Source organism: Macrotis lagotis, chromosome 1 (genome assembly GCF_037893015.1).
Source record: "Macrotis lagotis isolate mMagLag1 chromosome 1, bilby.v1.9.chrom.fasta, whole genome shotgun sequence".
In the NCBI taxonomy this organism is placed as follows: Eukaryota; Metazoa; Chordata; class Mammalia; order Peramelemorphia; family Peramelidae; genus Macrotis; species Macrotis lagotis.
The window spans coordinates 678,503,843-678,531,086 of record NC_133658.1 but is presented as its reverse complement, the minus strand read 5'-3'; the positions used below and the strand labels follow the sequence as shown (position 1 = coordinate 678,531,086).

Genomic DNA, 27,244 nt, shown 5'->3' with positions numbered 1-27,244 from the left:
AGCCTACTCTTCATTTTTATTTAAAACATTTTTTGTTATCCTGTCATAGACAAAGTTCAGCAAACATGAGCATCTCTGTATGCATAGAACTGAAGAAGAGGTTTGTTTATGAAGCTATAAATCTTTTATGCAAAATTTTAAAAAATTAAATATGTTACTCTCAAAGCTGTTTTATTTTTCTATGTCTCCTAACCTTTGTTCTCTTCTGTACATTGGGAAAAAAATACTACAATGGCCCCTTTTCTTTCTTTCCTTCTTTCTTTCTTTCTTTCTTTCTTCCTTCCTTCCCTTTCTTTCTTTTTCTTCCTTCCTTCCTTCCTTTCTTTCTTCTCTTCTTCTTCTCCCTGTCCTCCTCCTCCTCCTCCTCAGTCATTTCCTGATAACTTCAGTTTCCAACTCTTTGCTCCCACAAAAGCACTGCTAATATATTGATCTTTTTTCTTTTGGGATCATTTTGAAGCCATCAACTACTCTCAATCATCAGCACCTGGTTTATCATTTTTAAGATTTATGCTCAGAAAATAATTATAATTAGGAAATTATTACAGTATTACTTAGTACATTTGCAGGTTACCTGGTAGCTCTAAGGAATGTTTTAACTATTCACTTGAGCAAGTAAAACATTATTCAAACAACAATATTAGGGGGGCAGCTAGGTGGCGCAGTGGATAAAGAACCGGCTCTGGAGTCAGGAGTACCTGGGTTCAAATATGGTCTCAGACACTTAATAATGACCTAGCTGTGTGGCCTTGGGCAAGCCACTTAACCCCATTGCCTAGCAAAAACTTAAAAAACAAACAAACAAACACTATTAGAGAATCACAAAATGTTTAGATTAGAAGGTACTATAGCCTCCAAATAAATACACCAACAAGATGTTGATTACATTTCTGATCAGTGGTCTTCTAGTTCCTTACTGAAAACTCACAACTTCCTAAAACAAGTCAATTTTATTTTGGATAATTCTAATTGTTAGAATTGTTTTCCTTACAAAGAGCCTAAATATTCATCTTTTTTTTTAGATTTTTTTTTTTGCAAGACAAATGAGGCTAAGTGGCGGGCCCAAAGGCCACACAGCTAGGTCATTATTAAGTGTCTGAGGTCGGATTTGAACTCAGGTACTCCTGACTCCAGGGCCAGTGCTCTATCCACTGTGCCACCTAGCCACTCACTAAATATTCATCTTTGCAAATTCTTTTCTATTGATCTTGGTTCTGCTTTCTAGGGTCAAACAAAAATATGTCTAACTCTTTTTCCATATGCCAGTCTTTTAAATACCAGAATACAGGAATCATATCTTTCCCCTCTTATCTATTCTCAGATCCTTCAGCTGATCTTCATTTGTCACAAATCAATGATCCTTCACTGTCTTAATTCTTGTTTTCTAGATATTTCTTATAGCAAAATACAATATACTAGCGGTGACCTGACCAAGATAGAGGACACTAGAACTTCCTTTATCTTACAAACTATATTTCTCTTAATAGAGTCCAAGATAACATTTGCCCTTTTATCTCCCAAAACACTCTAATGATTCATACTGAACTTATAATTCACTAAAACTCTTAGCTCTTTTATAGGCAAACTGCTCTCTAGCCATCCTTCTAACTTGTACTTGGGAAGTTTATCTTTTTAAGACTCAAATGTAAAATTTTACTCTTGCCCCTGCTGAATATCATCTAATTAAATTTAGTCCAATGCTGCCTATCAAGCCTGTCTTCCAGTGTTAGCTATTCACTCCCACCATAGAACCATCTTCAGATTTAATGAGCATGCAAGCTATTAATCTATTACAGATAAAAATGTGAAACCGCATAGGGCCACCCACAGATACCTGGGGCACTCCATGGGAGCCCCACTGCAAAAAAAATGGCATTGAACCAGTAGCAACTAGTCTGATTCGTTCAACTTGTTCTAAATTAATCTTACTCTATTGTAATCTAACCTACTTCTTTGGAACAGTATAAGATACTTTCTCAAATGATTTGTTAAAATTTAGGTGATTTGGCTTTTTTTTTCTACAAGCTTCCTCCAATGTAACAGTTTAGTAGCCCCAAAAAAGGATGGGGGAAAAAAAGACTAGTGTAGCAGGACTCAAAGAACCCATGTTGATTCTTTGCAATCAATACTCCCTTTTATTACCTGTATGCTATCTCTTTAATGACTCATTCTAGAAATCTGTCAGCTATCCAAAACAAACCTATTCTGTCACTTTCTAAACAAGACCATCTTTTTTGGAAAAGAAAACAGAAAAAAAAGAAAAAGTAAAGGAAGAATTGTGCAACTCTAAATCCTCTCTATTGCAAGTTATAATTTTCTACAACCCAAGGAACAGCCCCCTCTTGAAATCCACCAAAATAACTTTTTTAAAAATTCCACATCATTCTTTTGTTTTCAGTGTTCCTTTCTAGATTCCTTTCCATGGGCTTTTTTACAGTGGAGTGGAAAATCATGAGTTGACCAGATAAAAACGTTCACTCAGGTAGCATTATACTTGGATACTCTAATAATATGGTTCTATATTAAAGGACTTACCAATTAAAATTTTCTTCAAATCTCTAACCCATGAGGCACAGTGGTCTTCACTTGAGTTATTAAGATTAAGAGTATAATCCTTTAGTTTATTTGGTTCCTTTTTTATACATACAAAAAGTGTGATACCTAACAAAGTACCACCTTTCTGCTGTTTAGCAAATCGACGCCATTTCAGTTTCACAGAGAATAAGTCTTTGAGCTCAATAAATTCCTCTTTACTCAAGAAGCCATATTTGGAATTGCCTAGAAAAGAAAAGAAAATTTTCCATAAAAATTAATCCATCCATTCCAAAAATTTGTATTCTACAGTGTCTTGCACATAGCAGGTCCTTATTAATGTTTGTTGACTGTGCAATCATTAATAAAATTAGAAAATTTATAATTCTTCATATTTTAAAGTGTATTCAATGCCATATATTCTGAGGCAATGCAAAGGAAACAGCATTTGTCATTTTCCTTTTTTTTCATTTTATCAATTTGAAAATTTGCTTAATTATCATTACCAATAATTTTTAATTACTATCTCTGATTTTTGAAAACATTTTAAATACTCTTTCTGGATAACTTTTCAATAATTGACAGTACTGACCACCTTTCTCTTTCTAGATAAGTCTTTTCTCTGGTACCATTGTCCTCAATTCCTCACTCTCCCTCACACAACATTGACAATCAGTTACCAGATCTTGTCAGTTCCATAATGATGACATCTCTCCTCTCTGACCCCTTCTCTCTTCTCACACAGATATTGACTTCATTCATGCCCCTCATTAATTCTCTTCCAACACTCCATCCATCCTCAATGTACCACAAAAGTGAGTCTCCTTAAGGGTTGATGTGACCACAACTTTCTGTCTCTCTGATTTTCTCTTCATATATACATATATATGTATATATGTATATGTATGCACATACATATATATTTATATACATATATACATGCATATACCTACATACATTTATACACAATGATACATTTATACAATTTGTAAATATTGATAAATATAGCAGATGTGTGTGTATTCACTATATGTACTGAGATTTAATTTAACTTAATGCAAATATATGGTCATATATATGTACATATATACACATGTATGTACATATGTATATATATATATATATATATGAGATGCAAGGTTAATCAACCTATTTATTTTTAACCAATATATCTTATTTATATCATTAAATATTTGTCTATCATATGTAAAAAATGTAACATTCATTTTAAAATTTTTGAGTTCTAAATTCTCTACTTCCCCTCTCCTCCCCCGCCATGCAAAGACAAGCAATTTGATATAAATTATACATGAGAAGTCACAGAAAACATATTTCTTTATCAATTATATTGCAAAAGAAAGATTTTTAAAAGTTGGGGTTTTTTGTTTTTGCAAGGCAAATGGGGTTAAGTGGCTTGCCCAAGGCCACACAGCTAGGTAATTATTAAGTGTCTGAGGCCGGATTTGAACTCAGGTACTCCTGACTCCAAGGCCAGTGCTCTATTCACTGTGCCACCTAGCCACCCAAAAGTTGGGTTTTTTTAAAGAATATATTTATCCCTTTCAGTACCCCCATCTGGAAAATCTGTGTAAAACCTCTAGAGTTAGACCCTTCGCCTTCATTTTTGTTTAGGAAGTCAAGCACGTCTTTTCTCATATGATGCCAGAGTCTACTGTAATGCCTGTTTTATAATAACCCTGAATTTCTGAGTTTACAACCTTTTTTCTTTGGTGTCTGTTAGCCTTTATATGTCATCTGCAGCTTCCATAAAACTTCAAAAATATTTCCAGTTATTAGGCTGACCTATGATATATCAAAACCACAACAGGAAAAGTTGTGATTTGGAAGTGATAACTATACATCAATCAGTATTCAAACTATTATTTTTTTTCCTCTAGAGGTACAAATTTTTATCATTACAAATCCTTAAGAATTGCCTAAGATTACTGTATTAATCAGAATAGCTAAGTCATTCACAGTTAATCATTGTTCAATATTGCTGTTATTATGCACAATGTTCTTCTGATTCTATTTACTTCATTTTCCATCAGTTCATATGTATTTCCACAGAACAATAATATGACATCACAATCTTTATACCACAACTTGTTTAACCATTCCTCAAATAATATGGTCATCCCCTCAAATACCAATTCTTTGCTATCACACCAAGAATTTATCCTTTTTTTAAATCTCTCAGACATAGACTTAGTAGTAGTGGTATGGCTGGGTCAAAGGGCATGCACAGTTTTATAACTCTTTGAGCAGAATTCCAAATTGTTCTCCAAAAGTGTTAATTAAGTTGAAAACTCCCCCAACTCGTATTACTATTTCAATTTTTTTTACATCCCCTCCAACCTTTATCACTGTTTCTTTTCCATCATATTAGTTGCATTTCTCTATTCAACAGGTGGTTTAGAGCATTTTTTTCTTAAGACTAAAGATAACTTTGATCTCTTCTGAAAACTGCATGTTCATATCCTTTGACCATTTATCAACTGATGAATGATTCATGTTCTTATAAATTTTATTCACTCTTCTATATATATTTTAGATAAGAGATCTTTATCAGAGAAATTCACTGTAAAATTTTTCTGTTTCCTCCTTTCCTTCTATACTTGGTTACATAGGTTTTGCTTGTGCAAAATCTTTAGTGAAATATAAATTATCCAGTTTACATTCTGTAATTCTCTCTATCTTTTGCTTCATAATAAATTCTTCCCTTTTCCATATATTTGGCGGACAAGTTCCCCTAATTTGCTTAATAGACAGCACCTTTTAAGTCTAAATCAGGTACCCATTATCTTATTACAAATTAAGTCTATACCTAGTTTCTGCCAAACTATTTCCAGGTTTTTCCCAGAAAGTTTTGTAAATTAGTGAGTTTTTGTCTCAAAAGCTGGGATCTTTGCATTTTTGAAACATTAGATTGCTATAGGCAGTTACAACTGTGCTATATATCTATTCTATTGCATTGATCAGCCATTCTATTTCTTCCCAATGTCAGAATTTTTTTGATAAATACTATTTTGTAATATAGTGTAATATCTGGTACTACTAATAGACCATTTCCTTCATCTTTTTTTTCATTAATCTTGATTTTCTACGTCTTTTGTTCTCAATATGAATTATTTTTCTAGCTCTGTAAAATAACACTTTGAAATTTAAACTGGTATAGCACTGAGTAATTAATTTAGGGAAAAGTGCCATTTTATTATATTGGTTCTGTCTATGCATGTTTTTTTTTCAATTATTTACACAATTTTATTTATAGGAAGTATTTTCTAATTGCATTCATATAATTCCTAGGTTTGTCTTGACAGGTAGACTCCCAATCATTTTATATATTGTCTAGAGTTATTTAGATGGAATTTCTCTATCTCCTGCTGCTAGACTTTGTTGCTATTATGTAGAAAAGCTGGTAATTTGTTTGGGTTTATTTTGTATCCTGCAACTGTGCTGAAGTTGTTGCAATTAACTTTTTAGTTCAATCTGTATTCTAGGATTACTACCTTGGAAGTACCAAAAGTTTAACAAACCTTCACAACTAGCTCTGAAAAGATAAGCATGAAAAAGCTGAATCTTGGAATAGTTTCCCCTTCACACTGGAAGAACTATTTTAGTATAGACAATAAAGGATTTCTACTAAATTCCTTTTATGACACAAATGCTAATTCTGTTAATTCTAGGATTCAGTAAGGCAAATAGCTTTTGTGAAAAAAGGATAATTTTATTTCCTCATGGCCTATTCTAATTCCATCAATTTCTTTTTCTTGTCTTAATGCTTTAGCCAGCATTTCTAGTAAGAGATTGATCTTATTGGAAGGTTTCTAGTTTATCCCCTTTACAGATAATGCTTACTGGTAATTTTAGATAGGTACTACTTATCATTTTAAGGAAAACTCTTTATATCCCTATGCTTTCCAGTGTTTTTAATACAAATATTGTATTGTCAAAATTTTACTGCATCTTTTGATATAATCATGATTTTTGTTGTTTATGTTATTGATATGGTCAATTATGCTGACAGTTTCCTAATCCTGAACTTGATCATAGTGTATAATCTTTGTGATATGTCCCTGTAATCATCTTGCTCTCATTGCATTTTAAAATTTTGCATTTATATTTATCATAGAAACTCATTTATACTTTTCTTTCTGTTTTTGCTCTTCCTGATCTAGATATCAGCACCACATTTATGTCATAAAAGGAATTTAGTAGAACTTCTTTCTTGTCTTTATTAAAATAAATCTTCTTCCAGTGCAAAGGGGAAACTGTTCTAAGGTTCAGGTTTTTCATGTTCTCTTTTCAGAGATAGTTGTGAAGATTTGTTAAGCTTTTGGCACTTCCAAGGTAGTAAGACCAAAGGAGAGATGTCTCTGCTCTCCTAGTCTGTGCTCTGGTCTTTACTCAAGAAGTAACCTTGTTCTTCTGTGATCACAAATGCTAGTGCTCTTCTTGGATCTGAAACTGTGACCAGGCCCCATACTTTCCTACAGCCTCAAACACTAATGCTCCTTTCTACCTTGGAACTGGGATCAAGACCACTGGCATCCCTGTGGCTGAAAGTGCCAGTGCTCCTCTTCACCCTGAAACTGCAATGCCCAGAGCCAATAAAGGGTGGACAGATACCCTCTTTCTGTCTGTGGGCTAAGAGCTCAGAACTGCTGATGCCACCATTGCAGCTGCCTCCAAGACCCATTGGTGGTGTTGCCAAGGTGCAGACTCTGTACCTCAGACCACCATAAACTTTGCTTCAACCCAACCTTTTGTTGGCTCTGTTGCTCCAAAGTTTGATTTCAGGCATTATTTTAAAGTTGTTTGGAGTTCAATGAGTTGTTGCCTCTACTCAACTCAGTTTAACTGAATACTTATCTGAATTGGCTGAGTTTTATACCTACAGAATGTTAAAGCTGGAAAGACCCTGAGAGATAATTTGTCTTGGTTTTTCCTTACACTGTATGAATGTAGCTGTTTGTCTTGAATAAGTCTTGAAACTAGAAATATTTCCCCCTCTAAATTATTAAATATGTAGATAGTATCACAAAGTATGGTACAGATTTAATCACTGATCATATTCCCTAACCACATATTCCCCCAAACAGATAATATGAGTTGCCAATATATTTGTCAACATATATTTGTAATATATATTCTATAGTCAAATAACTATGGCAAATATTCATCCAGTCATCTAATATAATAGATTAATAATCTGAGATCCTGTGGCTTTGTGTTCCAATCTGATATCTCTCCACGTTTACCTTCCTTCTCTGTCTTCTGTATTCTCTCTGTTGCTGCTGTTGTTGCTTCTCTTGCCATTTCATTCTCACTTAAATGATCAAAATATGGCATGATTGTAGCTTCATAATTTACTGAATGGAATGTGATATCACTTGTTCTTAATTTGAAATTTTGGTGAAATAATTTATTTCTACTTCTTGAAAAAAAATGAAATATTTTTGCTTTTTGGCTCCTTAACAGAATTTTCCCTTCCTGCTTAAGAAAAATGTATTTTTGGATATTAAACACATCTTTCTTTCAAAACTTATATTAGCTATTTAAGTGTTTTATTTTCATTAATATGTGCTAGATATTGATATTAGAAATTATAGATAAAATCCTTCAAAAATATCAATCTAAATGTGGCCAAGTTTACTAGTCAATTAATTCTAGACTGTCTCTCAGGGTCGCACAGTAATAATTATATGTTATCATATAAATATTCAAAGCCACTGATGCTTAAGCAATTCCACCTATATTACCTCTTTTGCTCCTCAAAATATCAAGACAAAGTAGAAATTATTTATTATCCCCATGTAAGAGAAAACTAAATTGAGGCAGAAAGGAGTGACCTAGTCTAGAGTCATGTCAGTGTAATGGTAGGACCAGGTCTGAAACACACATTTCATCACATAAATTCTAGCATTTTGTCACTAAATAACAATTTTTCAAAATTATACTGTCAAAAATCAGTTTGTATATTATTTCATGATAGTTTTTTTTAATTTTCCTTTTTTTGCTTTAAGAAATTCTGGCCATTTTTAGTATGATCAAAATATTCAAAGATTTTCTGCTTTAATAATTGAATGAGTAATTCCTTGTCTTTATAGAATCTATGAATTTCATCTTCTCTTCATTTTCTATGTAAAGTACAATATGTTCTCCCTAGTTTCTGCTTAGACTTCATAGAACATTTGAAATGTTCCATGAGCTTCCTGAAATGATCTTTCAATCCAATTCTTTCAAACCATTCCTTGATTCAACAACTTTTTCACCCCACAGAAGTCCCATTCTCTGGAAGAAAAATGTAGGTATTAACAATGCATTCCCAACCATACTAAATATTCATTTGTTTAGTTAGTTACATAAATCACAGAAAAGATGAGCCCAAATAATTATTTGCCTTCTTTTTTAGGGTAGCCTCTCAGATACTACCAAGAGCATCTTCTATGGTCAAATGAAATAGAGATAGAATTCAGTTAGTGGGACCCTAGCCAGTGTGACTTCTATTCTCCCCAAATACCTAAAAATATAGAAGAATGCTTACAGAATCATGGATAATACCATAATATGAGTGATCTACTTAAAAGATTCCTGTGTAACATCTTTAAAGGGTATAGGCAAAGCATAATTCTACAGTTGCAAGCTTAGAATAAATGTCTTTAGTTATTTTCTAAATAACTGACCAAAATAATTCCCAACCATAAGAAAGCTTCCTTTAGAATATATTACTTTGGGGGCAGATAGGTGGCGCAGTGGATAGAGCAACAGCCCTGTAGTCAGGAGTACCTGAGTTCAAGTTCAGCCTCAGACAATTAACAATTACTTAGCTGTGTGGCCTTGGGCAAGCCAATCAACCCCATTTGCCTTGCAAAATTCTAAAAAAAAAAATTATTTTTTCAAAGACTGTGTATAAGGTCATCATGAAAAAATGGCCTTTTATTTATTGTAGCAATGTTGTAAGTTAAGATTAATGTCATTAATAAATCAATCAAAGCATTGTGTATATTATGAAATGTGCATTATGTTCCAGGTACTCTACTGGGTGCTGTTGATACAAAAAAAAAGAAAGAATGTCTTCCTACTTAGTCTCTTTTTACCACCAAGATCAACCACTGACCAATTCTCACCAATAGGCAAATAAATTCAAAAGCCCCATAGACGGCAGTGACATCTGGATCACTGACCATCCTTCTAGGTCATCCCTCAAAGTTATCAGGCAAAGAAGCAACTCCTGTGTTGAAAACAACAACTGTCCAGCTATAGAACAAACCAGCCATGCTGAAGTGCCAAAGCCCCCTGCTGAAGGAGAGACAAGAGGCAGTATAAACCAGGTAAAACCCACCTATACTTCAGCCACTACCTCCCCTCAGACCCTGATGCAGGTGAACTAGGCCCCCTGCCCTTGTTTAACTAAGACCAACCCCACATAAGGGAAACATTTACTGTGGATCTGTAACCTGGAAAATGTCACTGAAGCCCCCACCTCTCCTCAGCAGCCACTGCTACCAAAGACCTGGAAGATAAAAATGTTCTCAACATCAAAGCACTTAACACTGTAAAATGTCTCAACATCAAAAACAGAAATGATTCTGTCAGTAGAACCAATATTAAAGAAGATATATTCCCATCTGCTTCACACTCACATGACTTTCAGCTAAATGTTTGTCTTCTGCTAAAAGAATGTCAACTCCTGGAAAGTAGATATCAATTTATTTTTTTATTAGTATTTCCCATGCTTAGAATAATGTCTGGCATGTAGTAAGTGATGCTTTTTCATTCATTCTTTCCACAAAGCAATCCCCATCCACTTAGAGTAGGGGTAGGGAATCTTTTTTTTTCTGCTAAAAGCCATATGGATATTTATAACATTATTCATGGGTTATACAAAATTATCAACTTAAAAAATTAGCCTACTATCTTTAGCAAAACAGCTCCTAGGTTTATTGAATTTCAAGTCCTGTCCGCAGTTGCCTTCATAACACAGACCAGGTGATTTCATGGGCCTTTGGCCCATGGGCCAGACATTTCTTATTCCTGCACTTTTAATAATCTAACATGTTTGTTATCTCTAGCTGCCATGATCACTTATTAAATGTGAACAGAATTTCACTGCACAATTTTTATAGACATAATATTAATGATTGTAAGAAAAAAGTCTCTTTTTCTCAGTCTAACTACATTACATGATCTTCAGAATAAAATTAGGATGCCATGAATATTATCAAATTAGGGAAAATGCCAGTTAAAGTTTTCAATGGGTTACACAGGAATTTTCTTCAGTGTAAATTTAGATTTTTAAGTTGATATGATATAAGGAGGTACAAGTTGGCCTTTTTAATAACAGAATATTCATTGACTTATTAGAAATAAATGCAAGCAAACCAATACTCCATGAGATAAAAGAAACTTATGACTCTATAGGAAGTCACTTTAACCCATAAATGATGCTGATAGACTACAGATCATTTAAAACAGCAATTTTAACCTTTTTGTGTCATGGACCCCTTTAGCAGTCTATTATAGACTCCTCAAAATTTTTAAAGCATAAAGCAAAATACATAAGGCAGTCCAAAAAAGCAATTAGATTGAAATTGAATTGAAATATTAAATCAAATTGAAAAAAATTAAATTGAAATATCTTTAAAAATAAATTCATGATCTCTAGACTCAGAGCTCTTAATGTAAAAGGATAAACTAATGCAAAATGAGATTTTAAAAGTCTAATTTAAAAAAAAGAAAATGAGCATTGTTTAAAGAAAGTAATTGCCCCCCCTTCAAAAGACTTTATATTTGGATAGCCTAAAAGGATCTGAATATGATGTGACAATAAGAACAAATGTTATTATAAATAATCACACTGAGAGAGGATTATATTTTATAGGATGTATGCCACATTGAGACCAATAAGAAAACCACTAATGTCTATGCAAAGTCACCTTAAAAAAGAATTTGGCTCCCTTCAATCCCCATGGGATCCAAGAGGAAAAAAAATCAGCCTTAATTTGAAAACTAAAACTAGAAAAGCTTTAAGATCCTATATCAGCAAAAGAAGAGTGTCTATAAAAATTCTCATCTGTTGTATTTATATTCCTATGCTAGAAATATATGTGTTCTATGCTATGAAAAAAAATCCCACTACAAACAAAAATAAATGCTTCCACTAATGTTGACACAAGTTTCGCTTGCAATGGGAATCTAATAAATGTGTATAGAGTATACACAAAAAGATAATATCTATTAAATAAATAATATAAATAAAGGAAACTACCATAAGCAAAAACATTCATTTTTCACTGGAAGAAAAATAAAGTAAAAACTTGTTACATAAAATAACTAAAATTGTATTTACCATTTTAGAATATATGAAAAATCTTAAGAATCATGTATAAAACTTTTAAGTTGGCTATGAGAACCAAAATATACAAATAGTTTATGATTTTGGTTTTAGATGTGTTCTATCACTGAAGAACTATTGGTTCATTAGTATCATATTGGTTATAGCTAGCTGTTTCAGAACATTAACTGTCCTCTCACATTACTTACAAAGATACTGGGTACCATCTGTTCTTGAAAGGGATTTAAGTATACATCTATTGGATATCATGCTATTTATTTAATTCAGCACCCACTTCCTATTGTTATATCTTCTGGGAAAAAAAGTCAATTTAATTACAGGGAATAAAGATAATCTCGCTTGCCAGGTTATCCTGTCACCATGAGAGCAAAGCAGGGACTTGTAGAAAGTAGGTTACAGTAGTTAGGAAGAAGAATAAGACCAACAATACTTAAGAATATTTAGCAGAGGTTTAACAAAAATAGAATAGTGAATTGCACTTTTAAAAATACTACTGTAAGCTGAAGGCTTGTCGAAATCAATCTTGGCACATCTGTCTGATGTAGACCGTAAACAGGATTAGAGCTGGATTTATCTGCTGGACGCTAATTGTGCTTGCAGTTTCTGCACATGTCCACATTTTAAAATACTGCCTGAAAAACGAGCCTTCCTGATATATGAATCCCTAACAACAGAGTTTATGTCCACACTTATGGTATATTAGACTTTTGAGCAACATGGAGTCTAACATTCTGGACTGTTTAGAATTACTTATCTAATCCCCTAATTAAAAATACAAGATTCTGTTTGAATACACCACACACTGAGTTAAATATCTGTGAAGCAAAGGACCAATAAATTTGAATACACTTTAATTGTAAGAAGACAACAACAACGTAATTGCTAACAACTGGGTTAAACTAGAATTTATACAAACAAGGTTACTCAGTCTTTCAGTGAAAATGACAAAAAAAATTGAATGCCCTTTAGAGTAAAGATTTAATAATTAGTAAAATAAAAACCTAAAGACAAAAATATTAGAGAAATATAGCAAGAGTAGTGGAGAGAAGACAACATTCACTTTCCAAATAGGAATTTTCTTGAAATACTGAAAAAAACGTGAAATCTATATCAAAATCTTCATTATTTTTTCAAATAAACACCAAATATTGATTTTTTCCCCCTGATAAAAAATATGCTTAATTTCAACTATGGATTTCTATCCTACATTATTCTACATTTTGAATGAAGGCTTAGCTAATTCTCAGACTTTAAATGTCAGTGATAAATATTTTCTATATATGTCAAATTGAATATTTATCTGTCAAACACCAAAATCAGGAAGTCAAATCCAACTGTTTTGCTTTTTTGAATGCTTTCCTGAAAGATGCTAACAACAAAGATGCATATAAATATAGATTCAAACACCCCCCCACATACACACACATACATATATACTTCCAAATATATGTTATGTCCACATGCATATATATGTACATATATATATATATATATATATATATTTCTACATAAATATTACTTTAATAATGATTTGTTACTACTTTTTTGGACTTTTTTGTTTGCTAATATTTTTATTTAAATGTAATTTTTGAAGATGGTAGATTGTAGATCTTATTGAAGGCAGCAACATCCATGGATTGCATGTAATCTTCAAAAGTAGTTATCTGTTTATCTAGCATATATGACCCAACTTTATCATCTTCATCTACATGTTGTATCTGAAGCTTCTTGATGCCATACCCTACTGGAACTAGTTTAGAAGAAGATCCCCAGATCGAGTCATCCATCTGAACGCCTCTGACATATTCATCCAATTTTGCTATATCTGTCTCATCATTCAAAGTTTTACATCTAATAAGAAGGAAAATATGGCAACAATTGTAGGGTTTTTTTTTTAATTCTTTGACTCACACTGAACAAGACATTCTTCTCTTAGGTTCTTTGCTTCTTCACATTCCTCCTCCTCATCATACCCAAAGAGACCAATGTCATCATACTCTCTGCCATCTATAGCTCCACCAGTTCCTGTGGTATCTTCTATATCAGCAGGCCTATACTTGAGTAATTCCTGACAAGTTTACTTTTTTTCTTCTCATAGAACAGAATGTGGTTATACCAGAGAGAGAGAGCATGGTACAAGTTCACAGGTGATGGGCTGCATGTCAGTGGCACATACCCTTCACCCCACAGGCCCATGGATGTTCTCAGATCTCTGAAGCCTGTGCTGGTGGGAGGGACTGGGAAGAGGCAGTGGCGGGGACTGAGGAACTGAGCCCAGGGTAAGAAAGGAGCACAGTCAACAAACAGTGCTAGCACAGGCCACCGATTGAAAAAAAAAAAGTTTTTACTTTTAAAGTATTTTTTCTATTAAAAACATATGATACGGGTGGCTAGGTGGCGCAGTGAATGGAGCACCGGCCTTGGAGTCAGGGGTACCTGGGTTCAAATCTGGCCTCAGACACTTAATAATTACCTAGCCGTGTGGTCTTGGGCAAGCCACTTAACCCCCACTGCCTTGCAAAAACTAAAAAAAAAAAAGAATGAAATTATTATATCTAAGTTTTTTCTAATGTCTGAGATGAATATTGAATTAATGAAAAATCATTTGTTTGGCACTTACTGTAAGTAAAGAACTATGCTAAACACCAAGGATACAAACAGAAAAATAGAGACAGTGGAGGAAGACAATACATTTGGAAGTTTCAGGTGAAAGTCAAATGGTCCTTAGAGATTAGGAGTAAAATAGATGGTAATGAATCTTGCTTAATGGCATTTCCATTGACAAACCTAAATTCGTTTCTGATATAGACCCATTTGACAGTGGCAAAGATTCTGATGTTCAGAACTTATGTCTTCAGGAGCTGTGTCTACTGTGGAAGGTCACATCTGCTCAGAAATTGCTTCCCTGGGGAATGAGAGTTCCAGGGGCTGGGGCAGATTCATTAGCTTGGGCAGCATTAACATGTCTGGGGCTCTGGAGTTGGAAATTCCATATCATCTATAATTCTCTTTCTTTTTTTAGATTTTTCAAGGCAATGGGGTTAAGTGGCTTGCCCAAGGCCACACGGCTAGGTAATTATTAAGTGTCTGAGGTCAGATTTGAACCCAGGTACCCCTGACTCCAAGGCCGGTGCTCCATTCACTGCGCCACCTAGCCACCCCTATTATTCTCTTAAGAGTGGCACCACAAATAAATGAATTTATACAAATTCCTTTTCATCTTAATGATTATGACAGCACAATCATTTCTTCAGCATTGATAGTGTATATAATTCCTGGTTAGTAATGAGCGTGGGGGGGGGGGGGGTAGGTTGCGTGTATTGATGTTGTCAGACATTGTCACTTTGTCCTTTGGTTTTGTTTAACTGTTTCTTTGTGAAACATTTTTTTCTGGAGTGTTATGATATCCCTTAGGAGATGTACAACCTCTGGTGCCTTGAATTCATAATTTGAGTTTTTTTCTCTGCTGCCAAGTAACACACTTTTTTGGAGATTCCATCACCAACTTTCCATGCTGGGTATTGATTCCTATAGAGTATGTACCTCTTCTGCAAAACATCATGACAGACTAGAGAAAGGAGGGTGGGAATAGAAATAAATTCCTTTTCCTCCACCACTGCCCTCTGGGAAAAGGACAAGGAAAAAGGTAATGAGCAATTCTTCCTCAAGAGCTGAAGGTTCTTCCATATCTGGCTCTCTTCTCTATTGCTAGAGATCACACTCTTAGAAGAAAAGGAAGAAGTCTAAGTATTTATATAAAGTCTGATATTTGTCACACAAACACACACACACACTGCTTGAATTGAGTTGAATTGAGGTCAGGTCTTCCTGAGTCCAAGTTGAGCATTATATCTACTGTACCAGCTAGCTGCTTTTAGCTTTTTGGTTCTATTTACTTCCTGCTTCAACTGTGTCTCAGATGGCAGCTTGTTTTTTATAAGGCACAGGGATGTGGCCAATCTTCAGCCAGAGAATGGCAAGCTATCCTAATTTCTCGGAAGAGAATTCTTTTCCCAGCTTAGTAAAGAAGTAAAAAGTGAAATCTTTCTTTGTACTGAAATATATTAAAATCTCTCTGGAACATGTTATAATTTTATCCATTTAGGGGAGGAAATGACATTAAGCATATCAGGAGTATCTTCACATCTTTCCCAAACAATATTAGTATGACAATATACATTCATTTCATAGAGGAGAAAATTGAGATTCAGAAAGTTCAATGATCCCTGATAGTCAGCTTAATAAATATTTATTGAATGAACGTATATATATATATATATATATATATGAATATATAATTATATCATATATGTAACATAATTATATAACACATAATGATTACATGATTATATTATATAATCAATGTGCAAATATACATATATATTTAAATTTTAAAGAAAGGTATAGTACAATTGTCTAATTATGTACAAATAAAAGAAATAGATAAGATATAAATAATAACATATACATATTTTCACACACATGTATACATTCTATTTATATAGCATGTACATATGAAATATTTCTTATTAAATTATAATTATCCAATTAAATTAAATTTTCAATAAATTATAAAATTTGGAGGGATGATATCATACATATTTGCATTTCACATAAATAGTCCCTGGTAGTCAAGTAAACAAATATTTGCTGAATGAAGGAATGAAAACATCTCATTAGTTCTACCACTATCTGGAAAATGGCTAAAATTAATCATTTCTCAAAACACGTTTTGCATTGCAATAATTCCTCCTTTATCAAGTGACAGAATTAAAAGGATTAAGAAATAATATTATAATTTCCAGAAAAGTTCATATCAATAATATTTCATTATTTTTCCAACCAATTCCCTATTTTTAAAAACCAAAGGCTTTTTCTCTGACCTCTATCTCAACTTCTGAATCAGTTGCCAAATAATGTATATTCTATTTATGAGTTATTGCTCATATCTCTCCCTTCTGTACTGACATTGCTACCACCACAGTGTTGATTCCCTCTCTGCTTATTTCAATAGTTTCATAAGCTGGTTCTTTTACCTTTACTCTCCCCAATCCTAACTAATTAAATCCAGCCTTTACATAACTGCCATGTTATTATAATAATTATATAAATATAAAATAATTTTGCAGTTTTGAAGGGACCTCAATGACCATCTCACCCAAACTGAACTTGCTATAATAAACTCCATTCAGTTTCTGTTTAAAGTCCTCCAAGGGGCAACCACCATATTTCAGTGGACTATCACCAGTTGTCCTGATCTATGTATCTAAGCCTTAAGACTCCAATGACTCTGGAGGAGAGATTGATGCAGATGACTTTGCACAGCTCTGCCTTACACAAATCCAATTCACGTCCAAGTCAAGATGTCACCCTTGTGAGGTCATTGTGTAATAATGCAATCCATTCTTTTATCTAAGTTACTGATAAAAATTAACATAACAATGTTAAGCACAAATTTATATAGTATTCTAACTACAGCACTACACTTCTACTGAATTTCTAAAGACTACTCTTTGAATTTGGTTAAACCAAACATGAAATCATCCTAAATCTACATTTTCTCCATAGGGAAAGAGATAATTTATCAAAAATCTTGTTAAAATCTAGGAAATCTTTATCTAGATTCACTAATTGATAAGTATCAAAGGACATGATCAAGAATTCAAAAATGACATCTGACAAAAAAAAGAAAAGTCTGACAGCTATATGAAAAAGTATTACAAATCATAAATAATCACAAAAATGCAAATTAAATCACTCTTGAATTTTTGTCTCATAAACATCAGATTTTCAAAGTCTACCAAGAAGAAAAATTATAAATATTGAAAAACAGACATTAATACATAGTTGGGAGAACTGTGAATTTGTTGGTCATTCTAGAAAATCATTTGAAACTATGCTTCAAAAGTCACTAAACTGTGCTTACTTTTTAACTCTCATTATTATCCCCTAGGCTAATGAGATTAAAGAAAAAGGACATCTATGTGTAACAAATATTTATAACAGCTTTTATTGGGTTTTTTTTAGGTTTTTTTCAAGGCAAATGGGGTTAAGTGGCTTGCCCAAGGCCACACGGCTAGGTAATTATTAAGTGTCTGAGACAGGATTTGAAAACCCAGGTACTCCTGACTCCAAGGCCGGTGCTTTATCCACTGTGCCACCTAGCTGATCCAACAGCTTTTACTGTAGTGGCAAAGAACTGGAAACTAACAGGATATTCATCAATTGAAGAATGACTGGACAAATTATAAAATATAAATGCAATGGAATTCTATTTACCAGAAGAAATTAAGAAATGGGCTGTTTCAGAGAAACCTGGGAAGACTATTAAAATTTATGTATCAATCATTTTTTGTTTATTCATTTTCATCAGAAAGGTCATTCTCTTTGACAAAGAAAAAAAGCAAAAAAAGAATTTTGTTGCTTTGCTTTAAAAAAACAAAAATATTTGTTATATTAGCTTTCTTTTCAAGTTTCACCTTCTCTAAGACTTTAGAGCTGCTGACACTCACAATTTTTACAAGATACCTTTATATTCATCTTCTGTTGTTTGTCCTGGCTTCTATATTCTATATATTTCATTTCTTAAGATTCAATTTGGTTCAGGAGTTCCCTGTGAATCTGCATCTCTTCAGTCAACTCCAGCCTCCCATTGTGCCATAAAAAAAAATGTCATTCTTGAGCATCTTACACATCTCCTGAATTGACTTTCCCTGAAGAATCCTAGTTCATGGGATCCTTACCTATCCCTGTTCTGAATATGTGTTTCCCCAAAACTAGAAATCAGAACAACCTCGAATTTACTCTTCCTTTTTTGTCACAAACTCTAGGAGATAATTTTCACTTCCTCCCTGTGTTTATATCATTTTCATCCTAATATCCAAGTCCATGCTTTCTATCTAATATTCTTCCAGCTATAGGAATATAGCTGGAATGCCTTCCATACCACTTAGGGAGAGCCTTTGTGTTTTTTAAAGCCCAGGTCATATACCACATCCTTCTTTGAATTCATGCAGTCAGTGATCTATTTCCTCCCATGCTTTATATAGTACTTTGTTTTACACTTAACCTTGTTGTATAGTATTTATTGTTTAAATCATATGTCCTTAAGCTCCATGGGACAGGGGCTACACCTTGCCTAAATTATGCATACAATTCAAATTCTAGCACAACATTAGTAAAATTTTAAAGGCCTTATCTCACTGCCCTACCAACCATTCCACTTTTTTTCCATCTCGTCTCAGTCCCCAAACTACTGCCTACTTTAGCCAACATAAGGCAAATGACAATCTCCCATTACTGAGAAGGCTGAGGCCATCCAACTGGAAATCCTACTATTTCTTACAAAAAAGAAATCTACTCTCTAGTCACAAAGAAATACCTGTTCCTTAAAAAGCTAATCAGCATCCTTTATCCTAATTCTAATCCCTACCTTTGTCTCTATCCTATCCTAATCCCTTCCTCTCTCTCTCTCTCTCTCTCTCTCTCTCTCTCTCTCTCTCTCTCTCTCTCGCTTGCTCGCTCAGAATGAATGTAAATAGCATTAGTCCTGTTTTGATCAAAACTGCTGAGAATTGTACCTCTCAAATTGATCTTGGGGTTTTTTTACTATTCAATTCTTTGTTCCTAAACTTACCTTTTTATCTCAGTTTTCCTAACTATAAATTCAAAGAGCATTCCCTACCACCTCAGAAAAGTCCAGCCTTGATAACTCTTCAGAGTTGCCAGATGCTGATTATCATTCCTTTCTACTTTTAATAAACTGAGACTTGTTAAAGACCTTAGCTCAAAAAAAAGGTCAAGATCTCCCACTGCATCTAGGGCTATTTCCAGACATGCTGATAGTATCTGGTCACTGGACCCAGATGACTCCAGACAAGAAAGTGAGACTGGTGACTGTACACAGACTTCATTCACTTATATCCAAGTCACTTATATGTCATGGCAACACCTCCCTGATGGATCCTCTTTAAGAACAAAGGACAAAAACAACCCAAATATCTAAAAACATACTTAATTTATTGTTTTGTTGAATGTCTAGACTTAAGAAAGTAATGGAAAAAATTTTAATGATGCAAATTAAACTTAAAAGTGTGGCAAGTGAACTTTAAAAAAAGAAATTGGGGGATCGGTTGCTATTTATCAGCATGTTCCTACATCTGAATCTATGTGCTAGCTCCAGGTCTAGCATTCTACACATAACATTTCATTTTCCCCAAATATCTTCTCAATATGCTGAGAATTTAATACAATTTTGGTTACTGATCACAATGCCCCTAATACTTAAAAAAATTAACTACTAGGAAAATTTTGTGAAAAGTCATTCTCCTTACTTTCTACTGTTGTTTCCTCCCTCAATAAAATAAATATTAACTTTGGAGGTAATGTCATCTTAGAAGACACTGGCTGTGACTTGGCAACTAACCACAAAATACTGGATCCTCAGATATCTTGATAGTCTGAGTAATGGAAGAGTAAAACAATTAGACTTCAGAAATGCTGACCCCCAAAGTCGGTCACTTTGATTTTTCCATATCTGCCTATATAGGTTATTACAGAAAGAGAATCACAGAATGAATCATAGAAAATGGAATATTAATTTGTTCATTAAATAAATATTTGTTCATTAAATAAATATTACTAGATAGAAAAAAAGCAAAGAAAGGTTAAAGGACTGTTTTTGTGTGTGTGTGTGTGTGTGTGTGTGTGTGTGTGTGTGTGTGTTAAAGGACTATAATATAAGGGTGGTATTGATATTGAGACTTTTTGGTTATTAATGAAAATCTAGAAATGCACATTGACTGTGTACAATTTTGTTTATTTTTCCATAATTAGGAGAATGTTACAAACAAAACATAAAAATCTTGTTTTAAAAACAAAATGTAGCCCCCAAAATGCCTCAACCACTAAAAGAACATAAAAAAACTTTACAAAGGGAAAAAAATTCTCCCTTTGCCCCTCTAAATTAAATTGATATTTAATTTAGGCATAAATCATAGGTTTGATTTTTTAGAATACTTTTTGAAATTTTTCAGATTCAAAATAGACTTTGTGGATCAAGCTATCTTTTACTTATAATTAAAAGTTACTCACAAAAAACCTTTGTCTTTTTCTTTCAATTAAAAACAAATACTATTTTAAAATAGAAAAATAAATCACATTTATGAAGCTATTAAATCCTTTTGAAAATACCCAAAAGCTGCTTCAAAAAGTCTGACCTTAATAATGACTTGATTTTAAGATGCCTGTATTCAAAATATACATAAGTCACATTTTTATATATAAATATTGGACTGTAACTAGAAAACCAAATTAAAAAATTATTTATGTTATAATGGCTTATAATATGATAAACCTTGGGAAGATCTTAAAGAGTCTTTACAAGTTGTAAAAATAAATTATACATATGATATTCTCCTATATAAGAGTATGTCCAAAGCAAAGTTTATAAAATTACAGTATGCTATTTTCTTTTTGATGCTGTAATACTTTATCACTGTTTTAGAAAGATAAATTTGATATCAATATGATGTGACACAACTGCATCAAACCTTAATTTTGCTCACAGTAAGAAGTCACAGGATTAAATAACACTGTGCAGTCTTTTAGAAAAGTTTATTGCTTCCAGATGGATGCAAGTTTCCTTTCAGCAATGATTACATCTACTATGCACAGGGTGCCAACATTATAAAGGGCACGGACAAAATGTTGTCTAATATATCAAGACTAAAAAAAATACTAAGATTTCTGGTTAGCCTTAAACTGGAAGTCAGATTTTGACTAATTGGGTTCAATCTTTGAATGAGATAATTATCCTGTAAACATTTAACAAAAGAACATTAAACAGAGCATATTTTATGAACCTGAATAGTAACTACTACATGAGAAAACACAGACAGCAAAGTGTCCATAAAATGATTGCTAGGTCAAGATGCCTGCTCTTTGCCCCCATGTTGTGTAGTACCATGTGTTACACTGCATGGTGCTTGCTACCCAAGTGTCCACCTGTGCTCAAATGACAGAATAAACATCGATGTTTATTTTGTTTAACACAAAAACTGTTGAATACACACCATAATCCACTTAAGCCAGGTACAACTCAAGATACTGTTGTTAATTTAATGCTGTTTATTTTCTTTAAGGTCAAAGGAAAAATTGCAGTTTCAGGTTTTGTGTAGGTTTTTTACTATTTTTCTCAATGATGTAATGAATTGTGATCAAACAAAATGGCATTTTTCCTTTTAGGAAATATAAATAATATATAAAACATTGAGGAATAAAGGATAAAAATTCTTGCAAAAATGAAAAAAAGCACTTCTGATTAGTTTACAAAAACAAGAGCAATATGAACTTTACTTCCTAAAAGGAAGGGTGCACGTTAAAGATGGTAATTAATATTACGAGGCCCAATTTTATGTAAAGTAAAATTTTCTCAACTCTAATTTATCATTTCCTTGCATGTAATTTTCTGAATATTCTTATGATAATCATTATCTCAATGTTACATGAATGAGCATAAATCTCAAAGTGACTTGGCATTTCTAATATGATCGTGGTGCTGATAGAGCCAAAACAGAATAAACCATTTGTTTTTCTGAAGTATATAAACTTTTAAATAATTGGAGGCTTATATGTATATATATATAATATCTATAAACATAATAGTAAGCTTATATCTGAATATTCTTAAGAAAAGCTGGAATTAAGAATTTCCTATTTGCATTTCCTTCAAAAATAAAATAATTCCTTCTTCATTTAGAAAATTAAACATTAAATTTGTTCATGTAATAGTAAATTCTTGAGGAAAAGTTTTTCTTTATTTTAAATCAATCTTTTTTTTGAAATGTGACTATGTGGAGGACTTTCATCCTCTCTGACAAGGACTTTATAACTATGATGCTATGAACATAACAAATGACTACAAATAAGATCATTTCCATTATTTTTTCATCATTTTTATAAAGAACTGAAAGCAAATGTATTCCATTATGCCTCCATAAAGAAATAAGAAAAAACTAAGGTAATACTATTTCCATAGCATTTTCCTATTCCTGTATTCCCTAGAAGTGAAATAAAAATTTAAGGGTGGGAAGGAATCCCAACAACCTTTATATTGTCGGAAGTCACCATCTTTGGGTACCACTTTCTGTGCTTTATTTCCTTTTTTAGGGATTCTACAATCCCTACATTTCTATTGTGATTTCCTTGTGTTCTGAAAATCACTTGAGGACAGGTCGGTTTTCCCCATCTTCCCAGCTCAGGTAAGTTGTATTCAGAACCTTACATGATATAAAGGTAACTCCAGTTTCTCAAGGGTTACACCAGCAAAACATGAGTACGTCAAGTTCTATCATGCAAAAAAAGGTTTCAAGCAGAGGGTAGGGTTGGTCTGCATAGCTCTTTACCTAATTAAATTCAGAGAGGCTGATCACCAGGTTGGCCACAGGGTAATCAGTTTTCCATCCTCAGAAACTCTTTATGACTACCCTCTCCATAAAATTATACAGAGCTGTGATCTACATTGGTGAAAGGGGTATCCACAGAGACCATGAAGTAATGGTCCCTTCCTAGATTTAATCCAAAGAAAAGCTCTAAGGAGGCTAGTGGTTGGTACTAATAGTTTCTCTAAAGGAATCACTAGTCTTTCTCTTCCAAAACCAAGAATATAAGAAAATATTCATTCCCACTTCTGCCCCATCTCCATCCTCTGCACTGCAGACAACTCTTCTGATTTTTTCCCCTAACCCCCTGAGCAGTCCATCTTTACTCCTGCTCTTGGAAGAAGTTTCTCCACTGTTAAAAAAAACATTATTTGCAGATTCAAATTTGAGATTGAAACATATGAAAGTCATAGCATCTTGAATTTCAATTATCTGGAGATGTAGCTTATGAATCAAAGCTTTCTCAAGGGATATTGCTGCAGTACCCAAATTCATCAGGTTTAGAGGTTGCCACTGATATTTGTAAATATCAATTATTTCAGGAACATCTCTCTGAAACAACTCTTTATCTTACTTCATCTGGGTTTCATCCCATCTAAGGCCATAGGGTTCTTCTGTCCAATGCTAGCCTTCTTCATCCTCTTCTCTAATAGAGTCATTTTTATTTCCTACCTTTCCTTCTCCTATTGCTTCTGGTCTTTATATGATTCATTTACTCTGTGTGTGCCTTCCCCATCATCTTTCCAGGAAGCCCTGGAGAAAACCATGAATGCATAATTTGGCAAAAAGAAGACAAATAAATACTGTATCAATGAACTGGGATATAGACTACATTAGGTCCCCTTACTATCACTTAATGGCTGACTATAGATAGAACATTTATCAATAGAAGTGAAACCCAACCCATCCTGTTTCCCTGTTCTTGGCAGAGAGGAGAAAGGGTGAGTGAGAGAGAGGAAAAGATTATTTGAAAAGATTAGTAATATTGACAAATCTATAAATTAATTCAAATTTTTAAATTATCATTATTCAAAAAACAAATGTTCTTGTCCCCTCTAGTGAGGTCATTCACAAGCTATCCATGCCTTTTTCCCATAGTTCACCAAATTAGAGCAACTCGGTGGTGCAGTGGATAGAGCATTGACCTTGGAGTAAAGAGGACAAGAGTTTGAATCCAAGCACAGACACTTGACTCATACTAGCTGTGTGACCTTGGACAAATCACTTAACCTTGATTGCCTCACATCTAGAACCATCTCTGGTGGTTCTTATTCATATCTGGTCACTAGATCCAGATGGCTCTGGAGGAGAAAGAGAAGCTGGTAATTTAGCACAGCCCCTTCCCTCACTCAAATTCAATTCATATGCTTGTCATGGCATCACCTCCCTGAGGTCTTGGTCTTCTTCAAAACTGAAGGACAAACATTAAAGGGAATAAATTTAACCATGGGCAGTTCTTCCTTATTCTCTCCTTACACTACAAGGATACCAGAGAAACACTCAGAATGTCCATCAGTTATCACTCCCTCTCACCATATAATTAGCCCATCTCTTTATTTATAAACTTCCTTAATAACATGTTTCACTCCTGCTATTTTTTGAAGTTCCTGATTAGTTTATTTTGTAGCTCCACAATCCTCTTTACTCTCTGCCCCCACCTATGATATTCATTTTTAATTCTTCAACATACATATAATGTGCTTTTCTGCCACAATACCCATAGAAGGCTGGCATTAAGTAGACGGACCTTTGCTTTCCTGGGAAACATGAGATCGTTAAAAGAGTATTATAGTTCCCCAAACGATAATGGTTTTTTAATGACTCCAGGTTGCTCTCCTCCTATTATTCAACTCTCAGTCCAATTAAACATTCATATATATTATCTGTTCCAGATAGAAAATTGACAAACAAGCTCCACAGGTTGTCTATATGACTGAATTTTACAATGTGGACCACAAGCATCATTCTCTCATTTCATTTTCCCTGTGTGGTGGGCCGACAAAACTCTAAACAGTCACAGATCTCTTCCAGGAGAAACCTCAGTATCCTGCAGTTTGTTGCTACTGGAGTGATACCATCTACAAATGGAAACACCTGGAGACTCTCATTATCAACAAGGAAATCTTCTTTAACTTGGGCTGTAAATTATATTTTTCTCCATCAGTGACTCACATTTTAGTAAGCATACATCTCCCTATTTTATGTCTCTTATGACATCCATGATCAGAGGGTTAATGAACAGGATTATTTACATTGTTTTATCTTTCAAGTAATCTTGAATGACTTTGATGCATAGATGGGTGACATCAAACACAAAATGGGATCTTGTAGCTTTTATATCTTCCCATTATTGTAAAATAGTGAAGATGTGGTCAATTATCGAATATCATTTGGTAAAGCATGTTTGCATCTTAAAAAAACCCTCACTGAGGAGGTACTCAACTTGAATCTCATAAATATTTTGCATAGATGGAGAAGTACAGAGATTTGATCATTATTCAATTTTTTTGGTATTAATAAGGTTCAATGTTTATTTTCTCCATATCTTTGATATCTTATCTTCCTTCAGATATGTGATACCTCAAAATTGTCATCACCAACACACCTAAGGTTTTTGGCCTGTGTGCCTTGCAGGATGGTGGAACCCTCAACCGTAATAGAGAAGTAAGGGAAAGAAGAGGGTTAAGATACTGAGTTCAGTTCTGGATATTTTAAACTTAAAATTACTAAACATACAGTTAAAGATATCTATTGAGACTTGGAGATATGAAAGTAGAAGTTAGGAAAGAATCCATGGATGCTGATGGGCTTTTCTAGTAAAATAATATAGGAGAAAAGAAAGGGCCAGAACAAATCCTTGAAGGACATCTACTTTTATTCAGTGTGATTATATGAAGATCCATGGAGATGGTAGTAGGGGTGGGGGGACCCACTAAGACTTAAAAAACAGGAAGGAGGATATTCAGAAGGGAGCAGAATCACAAAAACTTAGAAGAGACTGTTGAGGAGAAGAGGGTAATTGACATTGTCAGAGGCTATAGCAAGATCAAGAAGGATGAGGATTGAGAAAAGACAATTGGATTTCATAATTAAGAGGTAATTGGTAACTTCAAGAATAGCAGTTTCAGTTGAATTAAGAAGTCAGAAAACAGACTACAGAGCATTAAAAAAGAGAAGGGAACAAATAAAAACCACAATGGTGAATAAAATAAATTGATTATTAGAACTTACCATACATTTACTGTATGCCAACAAAGTCAAAAAATTGAATACAAAATACTCAAATCAATAGAAAAGGAAATAGACTTTAAATATCTCTGTTCCAGAAAGTAAAACTAAAGAAGGCAAAAGGGAATTATCAATTAAAAAAACTTAGATCAGATAAATTTAGAAGTGAATTCTGTTAAGCCATTGATAGCCATATTATATAAATTACATCCAATAATTGAGAAATAAAACATTCTACCAAACTCATTTGGAGGGATGATTATGGGTCTAATACCTAAATCTGGGGAAAATAAAACAAAAAAATAAACTATAGAACAGAAAATGAAAAATGTTTTAAGTGAAATCCTAATCAGATCAAAAATAAATGATCTACTATTGCCAAGTTGTGTTTATACTAGGCTACTAAGACAGTTAAATTTTATAAAAAAACAATTAATATGATTAAACATATAAAAACAAAAGCAACATTATTATTTTAATGGTCTCAGAAAAAGCCTTCGACAAAGTACAATACTCATTTAGGCTATATTAAAAAAAAACACCTCTACAAAGAAAAGGTAGACAGACCATTTTAATGGCAAAATGTATATATCTAAAACCAAATCTAACAGTATTGACAACAAGGAAACAACAGAAGCTTTCCCAATATATACAGAAGGAAGCCTCTTCTCATTGTTATTTT

The 27,244-nt window shown here is 33.4% G+C and overlaps 1 protein-coding gene and 1 pseudogene across 1 annotated transcript in view; both read right to left on the bottom strand.

The window, feature by feature from the left end:
- CERKL (CERK like autophagy regulator) overlaps positions 1-27,244 on the bottom strand; it is a 233,218-nt gene that overhangs the window by 162,959 nt on the left and 43,015 nt on the right. Inside the window, exon 2 of the mRNA XM_074215572.1 lies at positions 2,536-2,778. Coding sequence (XP_074071673.1) covers positions 2,536-2,778 — 243 coding nt within the window. The remainder of the gene's footprint in view (positions 1-2,535; positions 2,779-27,244) is intronic.
- Positions 13,465-14,178, bottom strand: LOC141509475 (elongation factor 1-beta pseudogene; annotated as a pseudogene).